A 15,540-nucleotide genomic window follows, 5' to 3' on the forward strand; every position below is an offset into this window, starting at 1 on the left:
GGCAGGGCAGGGCAGGGGCGGCCAGCCCGGGGTCGCACCGGGGTCACTGACAGCCCGCCCGGGCGGGGCATCCCCGCGCCTCTCCCGCCCTTCCCCGCGCCCGCCGCTCCCCGCGCCTCCGAGCGTTGCGCACCTTTCGGGACCGGGCGCTGATTGGCGGAGTGCTGCCAGTGACATCAGCCGGCTCACTTCCCATTGGCCGGCCCGTTGCTGGGACCGTAGGACTTCCAGGGAGCCACTTAACCCGCTCGGCGCCGCCGCCCCGTGCCGCCCCCACCGCGGGCCCCCGCCCGAGGCCGCCGCCGGCTCCTCCGGGCCGCGGCCGGGCCGGCGGCGCGACCCCCGCGGCGGGGAGCGGAGCCGCGGCGCCCCCGCCGTTGCGCCCCCGGCGGCGCCCCGGCATCGCTGCTTTAAGCGGTCGCGGCGGGGCGCCCGGAGTAGCACGCGGCCTGGGGAGGGAGCGCGGCGATTGGCTGGGAGGCCGCCCGGCGGACACGCCCCCCCTAGAAAAGGGGCGCCGTGAGTGGCGGGGGGAGAAAGTAAACACAGCCGGCCGGCCCTGCCCGCGGACCGGCCGGGGCGGGAGGGGCTCCGCTTGACGTGATGGGCCCCGGCGCGGCCGCCCCCGGGCAGGAGCACGCGGGGCGCGGGGCGGGCGGTATCCTCTCCCCCAGCCCCTGCGCCGGACTCGGGCCGGCCGCGCGGGCGGCGCTCCCCCCTCGCCGACTGCGCGCCGCCCCCGGGGGGCGGCGGTGAAGGACCTGCCCGGCGCCCCGCTATTTATTCGCCCCCCACGCCCCCTTCCTCCTCCGCCCCGCTCTTTCCCGCGCCGCGGGCGGGCCATGGCTGGCGGCGGCGCGGTCGGCCCGGCGGACGAGCAGTGAGGGCGGACGGAGCCCCCCTTGTCGTCGGGGCGCGGCCGCACCATGTCGGCCGTCGCGTACGTGGACTTCGTAGCTGCGCAGTGCCTGGTCTCCATCTCCAACCGCTCCGCCGTGCCCGAGGCGGCGCGGCTGAAGGTGCCGGGCGAGGGTGAGGCGGCCCGGGAGCTGCGCGACCCCCGCGACGCTTGGAAGGACTACTGCGCCCTGCTGGCCATCGCCAAGAGCCTGCTGGAGCTGAACAAGTACCGGCCGCTGCCCGCCCCCTCCGTCTGCAGTGACAGCGTGGAGAGCCCCGACGAGGACGCGGGCTCCGACAGCGACGCGGCCACCGAGCAGGGTTCCAGCCCGCCCCGCAGCCCCCCGCCGGGGCCGCCCCCCCGCCTGCGCGCCGCCGGGGCCGCCCCTAAGGGGAAGCTGGCGGCCGAGAAGCGGCACAAGTGCCCCTACAGCGGCTGCGGCAAGGTCTACGGCAAGTCTTCCCACCTCAAGGCGCACTACCGGGTGCACACAGGTCAGCGGTGGCGGAGGGAAGGGGGCGGGAGCGAGCGCTTGTCCTCGGATGAACCCGGCCAGCGGCGCGCCCGGCATCCCCGCGCGCCCCCGCTGCCCTGCCGCGCCGCTCTGGCTTCGCTCGGGGCTGGCTCGTGTGTCCCCCTGCTTCACGCCCCCCGCTTCTTTGCCCCGGCTCTCATCGGCGCCCCTTGTCCGGCGGGAGCCGGCGGCCGCCCCGGGCGGGGCTGCGGCAGCGCCTCCCGCCGCGCCCTGCCCGCCGCCCACCTGCGCCGGCCGGGAACCGGCCCGGGCCCTGCCGGGCATCGCGGGCCGGCGGCAGATGCCGGCGAGCGGAGCGAACTCGGAGTGTCCGGCGCGGCTGGGAGGGAAGGATGGCGGCGGGGGCTGCCGAGTTCGCTCGGGGCGTCGGCGAGGGAAGCACAGGGGCGGCGGGATCCGGGTTTCCTGCCACTGTAGGGTCAGAACTGGGCGCCCAGTCCGTAAGGGAGGCGAGGGCAGCGCAGTCCCGCCCGCGCCCCTCTCGCTGCTCCCGCCGTCGGAAGCCGCGGGCTGGGCCGCAGAGTCGCGGCGAGCTCTGCCCGGCTGCGGGGACTGGATGCCGCGGGGCCATGGCGCCGGAGCAGGGGCTGGTGGGGCTGCCGGCTCCGCTCGGGAGGGGGCGGCGGCGGCGTCTCCCTGAGCCTGGGCGAGCGGCACCGCTGGGGCTTGCGGACACACCCCCTCCGGCGGGCGGCATGGGCGCGCTCGGGGAGCGCGACAGCTGGAGCCGGTGTCGGGCGCTGGGGCAGACCACCGCCGGCTGCTCCCGAGCCGCCCCGGCGCTGCCCCGCGCTGCCCCGCCGACCGGGGCCATTGAGGCGCCGGACAGGGAGGACCGAGCCCGCTCTTGCCGGCGGCAGCGCCTCGCACTATCGGTTACCGAGATCCAGCTTTGACGCGTTCCACAAGGGCATCATTCATCAAGCTGTATGCTCCCATTCCCGGCCCTCGCCCGGGCGCCTCGGAGGGTGTGGCAACATGGAAACCTGGAGATAAAACATATCTGCGGCAGCCTAGCCCCAAGGGGACAGCAGCTGCAGACTTCTCTGTTCGTTTGTTCGTTTTCGGTTTGGTGGTTTTTGTTTGTTTATTTGTTTATTTTTAGACCTTCAGTGTAAGTGATTGAATAAAAACCTTTATGGGTCTGAATTGCTCTTGGGATCATAGTGGACTACAAAAGGCTGCTTTAAAAATGTTCTGAATTAAAGGGTTGTGTTCAGGAAAAGAAAGGCGTAAATAAAATGAGACAAACACTGCCAAGACATTCTGTCAATGACGGTACCTTTTGGATTTTGTCTATTGGTGGTGATGGTTAGAGGTGTGATACAAAGTGAGTTGATCACCCAAGGAATGTACCGTCAGGCATTGCTGTAGAATTTAATATGGATTGGGTAGGATATGGCCACATCTGAGCTCCAGCTCAGCCTCCGTTGCTCCGGTTCACCGGTGTGCCTAGGTGTGCGTGCATTACAGAGGAAGAGGCTTGGGGCTCCTTGCCGACCGGTGCTCTGCTGGCAGGTCTGCTGGCAGGTCTGCTGGGTGCTTAGCTCTAGAGGCTGGAGAGAAGGGGGTAGGATTACTGGATATGGCTCAGCAATGAGCTCTGCGGTTAGACTTTCTCTCTGAGCTGGGAAAGAGGATGGTCAGTGGTGACCCTGTGCTGACCTCATGACCAGTGCCAAGAGTTGTTGTGTTACCAGCTTGGAGACTGAAGCTCAGATGCTCTTTTGGAGGCTGAGTGTAACTGGTGCTCTACAAAATGTTGTCTCATAAGTGACAAAGAAAACGTTAGTATCATTTCCATTTACTACCCCACGCTCAAATATCCACCCTGATAAGAGAACCAGAATAGATGTTGGCTGAGATAGCATTCTGTGTGATGACATGTAAATTAATGTACTGTACAACCCACACAGCCTGCTGTAAGCAGTAGTGTTATAATAAGTACTGCTCAAGTGGTATGAGGTTTAGCATGTGCTGCTCCCAAGTGGGTGGCCTTAGCTCCAAGTATGAGGCATTTGACTCAGAAACACTGATGTACTGTCATGGTAGTTCCGTGTGATTAAAATCACTGCAGACATCCAGGAATAATGAACTTTCAGAGCTTCCTAATGTGAAGTTAATTGTAGCTAACTGAAATGCTAAACGATACTGATAATGTTAATTATTTTCATAGATGACAACAATTCCTTAGCAACAGTGGGATTCAATGGGACCTCTGGAGTTATTCATAACTATATATTACAGAGCATTAATGGGCCCTCCTTAGTACCATTTTATTTCCTTTTTTTCAAATAATGTCTCTCTCATCTATCTGCCATTTTTCACCAGGCCACCAACTAGGATACTTGCTGCAGTGTAGCCTTTAGTGGAAATAGGTGCACAGCCGCCAGTTGAAGCTTCCTGGTATTAATTTTTAATATTTAATCCCAGTATTTCTATCTTGGAAAATGGCTTAAGGATTTCTGTTCACACCCATGAACTTGTGCGTACTCACAGTTCTCTTTAATCATTAGTCCTAGCCAAGCAAGTTGGGAAGCTCTAGATCCTTCTCTTTCTGTGTAGTGGTTGGGCATCTGAAAACTCACCAGTTCATCTTTGGTAGCCTAATGCAAAGCAAGAAACAAAATACCAAATCAAGGTAAAAGGGTAGAAGGCAAAAACCTGATGCTGAAGAGGTTAGTGGTCTCTATCTTATTAACCATTCTTTAAATTTGTTGTTTCAAAGGTTACATATTTCAGATACTAAAAATGTCTACATAACTGTTTGCTTGAAGTTTGGGCCTTTGATAATGCTAGTTCAATTTCCAGGAGGCCCAAATTAGCCATCCATCAGAAGTTGTCTTTTGAGTTGATCTTTACAGAAAAAGATCAGCAGATGGCACTGCACATCCTGCTTGTGCAAGCAGTCCTCTTGCTTGTGCTGCCAGGGCTAGGTGGGACCCAAGCCCTGGAAGTCGTACAGAGGTTGGGAAAAGGTGAAGGACCCATCTGAGCGAGAAAAAGACAAGCAACAGCAGATAAGCAGAGTTACCTTCAAAATGAAGAAGAAACAGAAATTCTCTAAATAGGTGGGTTTAGAGGTTTGGTTATGACAGGTGTAGGATTACAAGTGTTCAGGTGACAGGTGTAGGTGTGTAGTGTTATTATTAGCCTTAAAGATGGAGTAGGGGGAACAGCTTAATAGAGAGGGTTGTGCAGGCCAGAAGGTTTCCAGGGAAAATGAAGGCATACAGCAAAAAAGCAATCCCAGTCAGGAGGCCTGGCCAGGGAGTGCAGGGAAAAGGGCAGGAAGAGAAACTGGCAGGAGAAACAAGCTGTACAAAATTCATGTTTGCTATGATGGTGTGAATATAATCCAGTTAAATGGCCTATTACCACTGACACTAGATCTTCTCTGTTCCTCCCTGACCAGAAAGGTGCCATAAAAGTAGCATGTGAGATGCTTCCTCCTCCTGGACTTTTAGGTGTGTGCTTGCCTGGGGAGGCTGGGGATTGATGGGAATTTCACATACACATCAGATGCCTTTAATTAAGAGTTTAGATGCTCAAAATCCAGTTGTGGGGAAAGTTCTCCCTCTTCAGCTCAGCTTTTCAGCCAACTGTATCATCATGTAAACTGGATCCAAACAATGCAGAGAGTTTTGTTACACCAGGCAGCTGATGCGCTCTTAAGTGCTCTCAGCATTTGGCTCTCACCAGGGCTCAGAAGCAGGGGTTGGACAGAGGTGAGAACCTGAGGCTGATAGTCTGCACAGGGAAGTGGAGGAGCATTTCCAGTAGAGAGTAGGAGCAGGCACTGCAGCTGCCTGTTGCTGCTACCCAGATGTTGTAGTGTTGGACCAGCCCCTCTATTGGTTTGGTTTAACTGTACTGCTTTGTTATTTGTGTTCTAGATTATCTCACTCATCAGACTGTACAGATGCTGGTATGTTGACAGTCCTCTGCTCATTGAGATCTTTCTCAGTAATTTTGTTTGAGCATAATCTGAAATACAGCGTTTTAAGACCCTCCTGTCCAGCTCATGCCATGACACTTACCCAGATCCTTTAGAATAGGACCCAAGAGCAAAAAGTGGAGCTGACAACAGATTTTTTGTTAAATTCAGATTGCCATGTGAAATACCATGGTTAATGAAAATGCACAAATTGCTGGAGTTCTAATGGGCATGTTTCCAGGTCTTGGAGAAACATGATGATCCTGACTGGGAGCCTTGCCAGTGAATAAGGTAGGCAGAAATCCTCAAGATTAGGTTTAAAATTGTCCAATTCCCAGTTGTCTTTTTTTCTGATAAAAATTTAAGATTTTAAGCAAGTGTATGTGTCAGTTGTGGGAAAGTGCTCCAGAAAAGTTTATCAATTGAGTCAGCATGACAAAGTTCACATGTAGGACAGAAGCAGTGAGCAGGCATTATCCATAAGAGCACAACTCCTGCTTCCAGATGGATGTGTTGAAATTGCAGTTTTACCGAGTTCTGCTCAGTGTTTGTGCTATGGCACTGGAGACCATGTGGTGGGTGTCACTGCTCTTGTTAGCTTGTGTTTCTTGCAGCGCCAGCTGTTCAGATTGCTGCAGGAACTCCTTTGTTCCTCTTTGTTGGCTGCTGTGTTGTTGTGCACCAGGCTGCTGCTCCTGTGCTTCTGGCCTTGAACAGCTTCCAAGCCTGCAGCTGGAAGAGCAGAGGAGGGCCAATTTAAGATTAAAGAAACAGGGTCTGAGGGAGTGATGGCAGAGAATACCTCAGACACTGTACACTTGTGGTAGTGCAGTTCACCATCTGTATTCGGGTTATGATTAATGTGCACAGCCTGAGAGCACTCCATAAATACCTTAAACTTTAGGGAAAAGTCTGTTGAAACACTGGCTAATAAATTCAGAGTGAAATATCATAAGTTACATTATCTTTCTGAATGCATGTGAAATTGGATTCCTCCTTTCCCTGTCAAAGCTGTTTCATCTTAGCAAGGAAATTTGATTATTCATATAGGACAGGAGCTTAAACCCAATGTCCTTTGTTCCCAGGTAAGAGCACTAGGTATGTAAACACCAGGCTAGGAGGTGGTGTCTCTCCATTGTTGTTGTTGTTAAAGTATTACTGCAAAATGGAGGAAGTTCACATGAAGATGAGCTGGGAAAGGAGAAGAGCTAGGAACTTGTCTCACATATCCATGAATGTACTGCTGAGAGCTCTTGCCTTACCTACAAAAGCACGGATTTTACTCTCTGGTGAGATTTGGAAAGATCTTTCCTCTCCCAGGTAGCTTACCTGACTGATCTCTCTCTCTGTGTATGTTTGTGTGTATGGAGGCACAGTCCCCCAGAGAAAGCCTTCTGTAACACGGTTAAGGGAGGTTTGTGCTCTGACAGAGAAGCTGAAAGGGCATCTCTTGTGTCTGATACTGCATCGCAGTGGGATAACAGCAAGACAGTTTTCCTAGAATTTAGACTCGGCAGCAGCAGGTTGTAGCAGGTGGTTTTGCATCTGGACTTTGGAAAGAGACTCAAAACAGCTGTATGTCCAAGCAGCTGCTGACTGGTAGTTTAAGAATGTCAGAACGCCCTAAATACTTGCTGAAGGCAGCATTTTAATACTTTAACCAACCTGTTGTGTTTAATCCTAAGTCCTGGCAGACTAAACCCCTTGCTGGAACCCATCCATCTGCTGCCTATCCCATCATTTTGGTCACTTGTCTGCTTGGATGACCATGGTTAGGTGCTCCAGACAATGTTGGTTTAGGCATATGGTTCCAAACATCCACACTGCTGATCTCTCTCTGCACCAGTATCTGTACATGGTTGCCATGTGTTTTAATGACCTAATTTTGGAATATCTCAGAAGAGGAAAAAGCCTGCTTGAAAGGCATTCAGTCTGTCTGCCCAGGTGATCTATCTTCACCAGAATATCTGGCCTGTGGACACCCAGTCAGTCAAAGTCCAGTGTCCCACAGGAAATGGTTCAGGGTGCGTGGGGCAAATAACTGGGGAGAAAGTATACCTGAGACAGCAGATATTCTGTGTGTTAAAGCCACCATGAACTGCAGCTCCTAACCTCAGTCATCCACGCATAAAGCAGAGTTTTGTGGTGAGGAGGCAGATGACTAATCAGGATACCACCACTACCTGTACTTATGTTAATGAGCCTGCTAATGCCCACTCTGTATTCGTTTTTCAGAATTCTTTTTTCTGTGTAAGACTGCAGTGTGGGAAAATTTGGAATGTCCCAGGGTAGGGGAAAAAAGATTTTTTTTAATCTATTCAGAATAAAATAAAATCGACCTGCCTCAGGTCATACAAAGTAGCTTGGATATAGAGTTTAAACTTGCCCAGAAAGAACAAACTAAACATTTGTTGTAGAGGGTGGGGAGAAGGAACAAGTTGAAAATGGCAGGTGTAGCAAGAGGGCTAAGATTAAAAGGATCTGCAAAGGCCTTTACATCCATATGGGATTTAAAGCAAGCCAGGATTGCAGTAGTTCTTTAGACTGTAGAGAAGACCTGTGAAACACCACTGTTAACTTATACTGAGAATAAACTGTCTCATTCTATTCCTGGTGCCACACAGCACAAAGAATGGGAGTCTGCAGATGCACCTGTTCCTATTACCTATAAATCAGTTTCTTATTCACTTTTTACTTCTGTAAGCTGCTCTGGATATATATGTGTATACATATTAATCTTATTTTTTAAAGAAAATTATTCACCTGTTGGGTCTGTTGTGTTAGGATCCAATCACACATAGTTTCAGATTATCATAATGTACCATTGACCATTTCTTGATGGAAAATCCCATCAGATGCATAATGTAAAAAGTCAGTAGCATACAGCCACTAAGGGAAGCAGTGTGTAACAGTACTGCATGTTGATGTTTCAAGCTTTAGCATTACTACCCCCAAAACTAAGGGAGAAGAATCGTAAGGAAGATGCATGCCTTGCCTGAGCTGACTCCATGTCTCCAGATGGAGGCAGCACCAGCTTGCACTGCAGCTCTCTCAGCCCCTGCCTGCTCAGCAAGCAGATGCGTTGCAAGACTTGTTTTCTCAGAGGGCTGTTCCACAGACATCTCTGTTGCTGCAGAAAGAAAGCATGTCAAATACAGCAGATAGAGCCACCATCTTTGTAGAGTGGATGGCTATCACATGCCATCAGCCATCTCTGCCTTGCTTTAAGTGCTTCCCAGAGACACACTCCACGCTTGCCTTGCACCTATTGAGGCTGAGGTGCCATCTCTTTGGGCTGCTCTCATCCCTTACAGCTTTGTGACCAAGGGGAGACATGAATTCTTGGGCTTGGAGATGACCCCTGAGGGCCTGGAAAAGACTCCCTCCCCCTTGTCTCTGCTCTGAGAAGCTTGGAGTTTAATACATCTAGGTGTCAGGGATTGTGCCTACTTTCATAGGTTTAGGCACTTCCAAAGTGGCTGTGACAGCTTCTGCAGGTTTGTATTGCTGAGATGATGGAGTCATTCTTTACTACTCTACTTGGGAGCTCTGCAGTGGATGGGGGGCCCTGCTGGTGGCATCCAGGTGCCTCCAAGGGAGCCTGGCCACCCATCTCTGGCTGTGATCTCTGCTGTGTCCCATCCTCATGCACAGCAGCTTTTCTGTTGGTAGCAAGGTGTCTGCACCATGACAGGCTCCTGCAGCCTTTGTATCTTCCCCCAGCTGGGCCCAGGGTTGATACCCTGCAGAGCACAGTACCAAAGCACAGCAGGTGATGTGATCCTCATGTGATCCCGAGCAAGCCCTGCCTTTCCCTAAACTTTGTGGTTAGACTGCATAACCTTAGAGTGTTTCCTCTGGCATGTGCAATTGATGTGTGGGGTAGCGATGGTGGAGGTCATGCTGCTCCTGTCATGTGTCAGAGGGAATTCCAGAAGCAGGGCTTCATTTTATCTTCTCAGGTGAAATTTCAGGAGGGCGTGGGGGCGGAGTTCAGTTTCTTAAGGGCTGCTTGAGGCCAGATTTTAAACACTACTTTTAGACACTCAGGTTGGATACTACCATGCCTAAAATAGGTGCTGCTCCCCAAAGACTGATGCAGCCTAGGCACCTAATCTCCCTGTTTACAGCTGGGCATTTCTGCAGACTGAAGAGCTGTTCTAAGGGAGATGGTTGGAAATGTGGTTTCCAGAGATGAGGCCTCAGTTGCTCCCACTGCTCTGGGGTGTAAGTGCCTGACACAGAGGCATACACTAGATAGCTCCACACGTGCAAGATGTGTAGCACTCCTCCCACGCTCCCGGGGGGCAAGAAAGCTGTTCTGCACCTCCCACTGCCACCTGCTCCCAGGAGCTGTGACAGAAGCCATGAGATAGATTGCAAAAGAGCAGCACAAGTGAAATGCCTCAGATGCTAAGGGCTGGGCAGGGTTGGTGTTGTGAGGCCTCTGTACAGTTCCCGGTGCATAGTGGAGCTGTGGCTGTGGTGTTCAAGCACCCGTGACCCTCCATGCTGTTTTAATTAATTTGTTTTATACAGGCGGTGGTTGTTCAGGTCTTCCATCCATGTCAAAACGTGTACACCAGGGAGCTGAGAAATGCATTTATAACAAACAAAGTAGCCCTGGCTCACGATGGCTGGCAGCTCTGCCTCCACCAGGCTTGGGCAGGCAGCTGGTGTGACCTCCTCTGCTCCATCCTTCTCCCCTGACCGAGAACCAGCATGGCCATGAGGCCAAGGAGGCAAGCACAGGGGCAGCAGCCGCAGGGCTGTGCTGTGACTTAGGCCATCCCACTCATCCAGCTCAGCTCCATGGCACGCTGGTTGGTCTGGAATAGGGCAGCTATCTGTTGAGGAGCACAAATAATTGGGAGCCCAAACAGTGAAGCATTATTTAGTGAAGCTTACTAGGGCTTTCAGGGCCCCTGGTGTAACTACACCTCAGCTATAACCTGGCCTGTTCTTATCCTCCCTTGGCCTTTTGGATGCCATCAGTGAGTCCCTCCCTGCAACTCTACCATACTTTGTATGGACTGTTGTTCTCCTGGATTCAGGGCTGTTCACTCAAGTCTGTAGCTTTTTGTCCCTGCTGTTGTATCTGGGAAAAACTCCAGGACCCACTTTGTAAATCACTCCTTTTCTGTTGAATTTTGAATGTAAAGTGAGCTCACCTGTTGTGCCAAACCTCATAGTACTAAGAAATACTGGAGTTCCTCAGCTTCTTTCCAACTCTTCCAAGCTGGAAGACCCCTGGGATAGTTTTTGTATTTCATGGTTATCTATAAATAGCTGTTATAGAGCTGCCATTTATATTCCCTTCAGGAGGCTCTGAAGAAGGTAAATGAAAGGGGTCAAACCTGCAGCAGTGCATGGTGGAAATCTTTTGTGTGAAGTTAAACACCTTCAGTTTCCATCTGTGCTGTGTACTAGGGTCAGCCTTGCTGCTTTGGAGGCACTGTGTTTGTGCCTGAAGGCAAAGCCTGCAACCCACAGAGGTGAACTGTAGGGATGTGGAGTGCCAGGAAGATGACGTGGACTGCTCTTCAATCCTTGCACCCTTGTTTTGTAAAAGCAAAGTTGTGGTGTCGTTTAGGTTAACATGTTGGGGTTGTTTTTAATCATTATAGCAAACATTTATTCCAATAGAGTAGGAATAATGAGGTGTTTTTCTTGTCTTCAAACCAGCTGTCTAAGAGATTGATACTTGCTGGAGCACCTTGGATTTCCAGAGGAAGAGCTGAAAGGGGAGCATGGGACTTCCCTCTGCAGGTGCAGCAGTTTTGCCCTACATGTTTACAGCCCCGAGGCTTCACTGTTCTCCCCAGTGCCTCACCACTCAGTTCTTCCTGGGCTGGAAAGACTCGTCCTAGCTAAACGATTTTTTTTGCATCATTTTCTAACTGCTACAAATAATTCAGTAGAATGGGAGTGTCAAAGGAATAATTCTAGCACACCTTTCCCAAGCTACTGTAGTGAGACCAGTATGAAAAACATACAGGCAAAGGCAGAGCTCAACTCTTGTTTGACAGTCTTCAGGTCATGTAAGGTTCTGTACTAGAATGTGAGTTTCATGTGGTTGGAGGGATTTTTGGCTTCTACTGGAGGTGAGAGTGAAACCTGATGAAGTGAGTTATCAACAACTCCATAGACGTTGGCACCATGGCAGGAAACAAAAGCAGCTTTTTTCCCTCAGCAGCATGTTCTCTGGCTCCTCGGCGGAGCTGGCATGTGCCGATCTGCAGTACCCCTGCCCCCCATAATCTCTCGCCATCCTTTCTTCCCCACAGGTGAGCGGCCATTCCCCTGCACGTGGCCCGACTGCCTTAAGAAGTTCTCCCGCTCGGACGAGCTGACACGGCACTACCGCACGCACACAGGGGAGAAGCAGTTCCGCTGCCCGCTCTGCGAGAAGCGCTTCATGCGCAGCGACCACCTGACCAAGCACGCCCGCCGCCACACCGAATTCCACCCCAGCATGATCAAGCGATCCAAAAAGTCCAGCTCCAGCAGCTCCTTGTGAAGGCAGGGCTGGCCCTGGGGAAGGAGTGGAGGAGAGGCAGTCTGTGGCGAGGGTGCAGGCGGTGGGGCCAGAACACGAGCATCCACTGCGCTGCCGGTCACCCTCGCTGTCCAAAAGCACATGTAGCCGGCATTTAAAAAAAAAAAAGTACTCAGTATCCCCCTCCCCATCTTCCACCTCCTGGCTCTGCCTCGAGAACAGTCTGGAACAAGTGGACTGTGGGGTGAGAGGAGGGAAGGGGCAGCCAGGGAGGAGGTGACCACCTCTTCCAAGGTATGCGTTGATACTGGTGTACATACATAGGACTGGGCGGTCTGGCCTGTGCCACCACAGTAGCATGACCCCAAAGTCTTTGTGATTGCTGTGTCATGAACATGTTTTGTTGAACAGTGTAATGCTGCTTGTATTTAGAGTCTGTCGAGTAAAAACACTTTCCGAGTCACATAAATAACTCAGATAAAAACTCCATAGCACATTGTAGAAGTGGGTTTACTTCTGTGTATCTTCTGCATTCCTGCACTTAAAGAGACTATTAAGAGAAACATTACATATGTTACCAATAGTATCTGATTGATATACTGAGATAAGGTGAATTTATACTCAATAAGCCCATTAAAGCAAATAGGTATTTTTAACTTTTCTTTGTATTAACTATACTTTTGAATATCAGCTGGACTTTTCCAGTAAAAACTTGTATGATTCAAGAAAATACTTAAAGCAAAAAAATCCCCATAAAGAGCTCAGTAATTTTCTGACTGTGTGTGTATTTAGCTCTGTTATTCACTTACCTGGAAAAAAACAGCTCAGCCTAGATAATGTGGCGGGCATGTGGGAGCTGAAGCATACGTCTCTCATATGATCCCATACTTTACTTGTCAGTAATATAGTACTGTACTACAGAAATGCCACTAACAGTGCTTTATTCTGCTGTGGTTTGTTTGAATGGGTGCACAAAGCAGCTACCATCTTTACAAACTGCTGCTTTTTTAAAGGCTTTTTCTCTTCCTACACTTGCCTTAAAGATTTATTCTCTTCATACCATGGCCTAACTCCCTTGGAGTCCTATGGGAATTGTGTGTGCTTATGGAGAGAGTAGACCTTTTCTTAAGAGCACTCTGATAATGGAAACACCTAAAATTACTGTAAGGAGCTCTTTGGAAGGGCTCCTGTATCTCTTGATTGATCTTTCTTTGGAGTATGGGGGAATACCACAAGCTAATTTGAAATATAGAAGGTGTCTTGCAATACTCCTTTGTGACATAAGCTTCTCTTAGTACTTTGTACCTGTGTCATGCATGGCACATCAAATGGTGATAAAAGCAATGTTAACTTTTATTTTAAAGCTATTTTTTGATCTTTAAAAGGAGCAGAAAGACCACTGAATGAAAACTTTTAGATGAATTAGTGAATATTTCAAATTTTTGTATGTGTTAAAAGCATGAAATTTAAGAGGTTATCAGTGATATATCTTTTCCCCTCCCCAGCTGCATAATGGGGGAGAATTCTGTTTACACATTATTTTTTTCCAGCAATGTTCTTCTGTTTGGTTTTTACCCCTTCCTCCAGAAGAGGAAAGGGAGGTGCAGCCCTACTAGAGACTTAGGGCCAAATTAATTTTGTGAGTATTTACACTGAAACCCAAAGTGTTTCCACTGCAGATGAATTTAGGTCATCTTGTAAAATTCTGTACATAAAAGATCTTGTTAGCACACCTGCAATTACAGTATCTTATTGTTTTATCTGATAAAAAGCTTGCTTCCTAGAAACAAACATAAAAAATTAACTCGGAGAGTAGAGTGTTTTCTCCTCTACAGTTGTATATGGCTTTCAGCATTAGAAATCAGGTTGCATACTGTGTTTTTACCTGTGTAGTTCATGATAGATTTCGTCTATGTGAAGAGAACTTCTTTTAAAGCATTGGGGATATTGAATAGTCTATGGAATAAAAAGGGATGTGTTTTCTTCAGTGAAGACATCAGGAAACCAAGCACACTTTCTACCTCCGTTTCAGCTTTTTGAAACATTTATTTTAGAAACCAAACTTTTAATTTCTCGTATTCAGATTGAGTCATAGGGACATAGGTTCTTTGTAATAAAATCTGGTAGTGTTGGTATTTTTATTGATCAAGAAATACAGAAAGTATTCTGCTTACCAGTACTGTTAATGCTGCCTTGTGGAGTAGGGTCAGGGCCATGAGCAGGCCAATGAGATTCAGAGGTGCATCTTTGTTCATCTTTGTTCTTCTCTCTGAAGATCAAGCTAGATTTCAAGTCTCCGTCCTGCAGTCTGGATTGTTGCCATTTTGTGGGACAAATACAGCACTTGGCAAATTAAAGCCCGATCCTGTGAAATACAAGAGATCCTCACATCCAATCAACCACAACTAGAAACCACAGCTGATAAGCAGCTCCTAAATCAGTATGTAAACATCTTGGTCACTTAGCTACCAGGATTAACTGATATATGGAAGTAAATGGCCAGCTTTACAGTATCCATGCTGTGTATTTGGGGTAGAATGCACACTTAAAGAAATGTTCCTGCAAAGTCTGAAATAGGCGGGAGGTACTTTAGTCCATGGGACAATGGGACATGCAAGGCATGTGTCACCACTGCCAGTGACAAGATCCTGTTTCTGAAAAAAACCCTTCCTAAATGGTAGTGTATGCTGTATTTCAGCATTGGACAGACAGGATTAATGTGATTCATTAATCTCTAAGAGAATGCATTGGGAATTACCAGGTTTGGGGATATCATTGTACTGTTTTGTTCATTTGGTTTGTTTTTTGTTTTTTTCTTTCAGTAAAAGCAAACAATGGCTTTAACACCTAAAACAAACTGCAGGTTAGATCCTTGCATCTTGAAGTTAAGTTTTGAATAGTGTTGCAAGTGTTGGAAAAGAAAAGGAAAATCAGGTTCTCTAATACTGTATGTACTTGTTGTACTATTTTGGAAGTACTTAATAGCGCTGAAGTTAGGACAGCTCCTCTCCTTGATTAAGAAAGTCCATTAGTATAGAGAAGTCATGGATTTAAAGGTATAACTATATAACATACTTCTTGAACTTTCTTCATGACCGACATTACAGATCTGTTTTCAGCTTGCAGATGGACTTAGGCCAGCATACACCAGACTGGACACATTCTTAAAAATGCTGTTCTACAAACCAGTGATCTGTAACACTGTAAAATACCAACTCCCAATAGTTTAATCAGTTTTATTTTTGTACAGTATTCGTATTCTTTATAAGTTATTTTGCTGTCCTGTTTTGTAAATCACATGAAATTGTAAAAAAAGGAAAAGAAAAAAAAGTAGGTATAGGTGTTTTTGTACATATGTATATATATATTGTCCAAATAAAGATAAAAGGAATAAAAAACCCAAACTTGGTCTTGAATGACTGGAATCAAGCAGTGGTCATGTAAACCAGCCTGAATGACCACAAAAAAAAAATATTGCACATTATGAAATCCATAGTTTGAGCAGTGTGTGAACCAGCTTCAAAGGTCTTGGTGTTGCTAGTCATTATTTAGCTTGGATTGTCTTTCTCTACTTTTCCAGTGTGTTTTCCCAAGCATGCCTTCTAGAGACAAAACTTGCACTCAGGAAGAAGTGTCCCATCACCTGCATGCTCCAGCACACAGGAAGT

At 49.0% G+C, this 15,540-nt stretch overlaps 1 protein-coding gene across 1 annotated transcript; it reads left to right on the forward strand.

Moving 5' to 3' along the window:
- Positions 1–518: 518 nt before the first annotated feature.
- Positions 519–15,288, forward strand: KLF9 (KLF transcription factor 9). Its single transcript, XM_071448560.1, has 2 exons — positions 519–1,395; positions 11,661–15,288. Exons 1-2 carry the CDS (start codon positions 927–929, stop codon positions 11,891–11,893), a joined length of 702 nt encoding a protein of 233 aa, XP_071304661.1. The 5' UTR covers positions 519–926; the 3' UTR covers positions 11,894–15,288.
- Positions 15,289–15,540: the final 252 nt, after the last annotated feature.

Source organism: Agelaius tricolor, unplaced genomic scaffold (assembly GCF_023055355.1).
Source record: "Agelaius tricolor isolate 1412-34295 unplaced genomic scaffold, bAgeTri1.0.p SCAF_27, whole genome shotgun sequence".
Lineage (NCBI taxonomy): Eukaryota > Metazoa > Chordata > Aves > Passeriformes > Icteridae > Agelaius > Agelaius tricolor.

Bases quoted from the DNA above. Each gene is read 5' to 3' on its own strand.
- KLF9 (XM_071448560.1), top strand. From the start codon at position 927: ATGTCGGCCGTCGCGTACGTGGACTTCGTAGCTGCGCAGTGCCTGGTC. The intron at 1,396-11,660 runs GTCAGCGGTGGC...TCTTCCCCACAG, and splicing joins GCACTACCGGGTGCACACAG to GTGAGCGGCCATTCCCCTGC.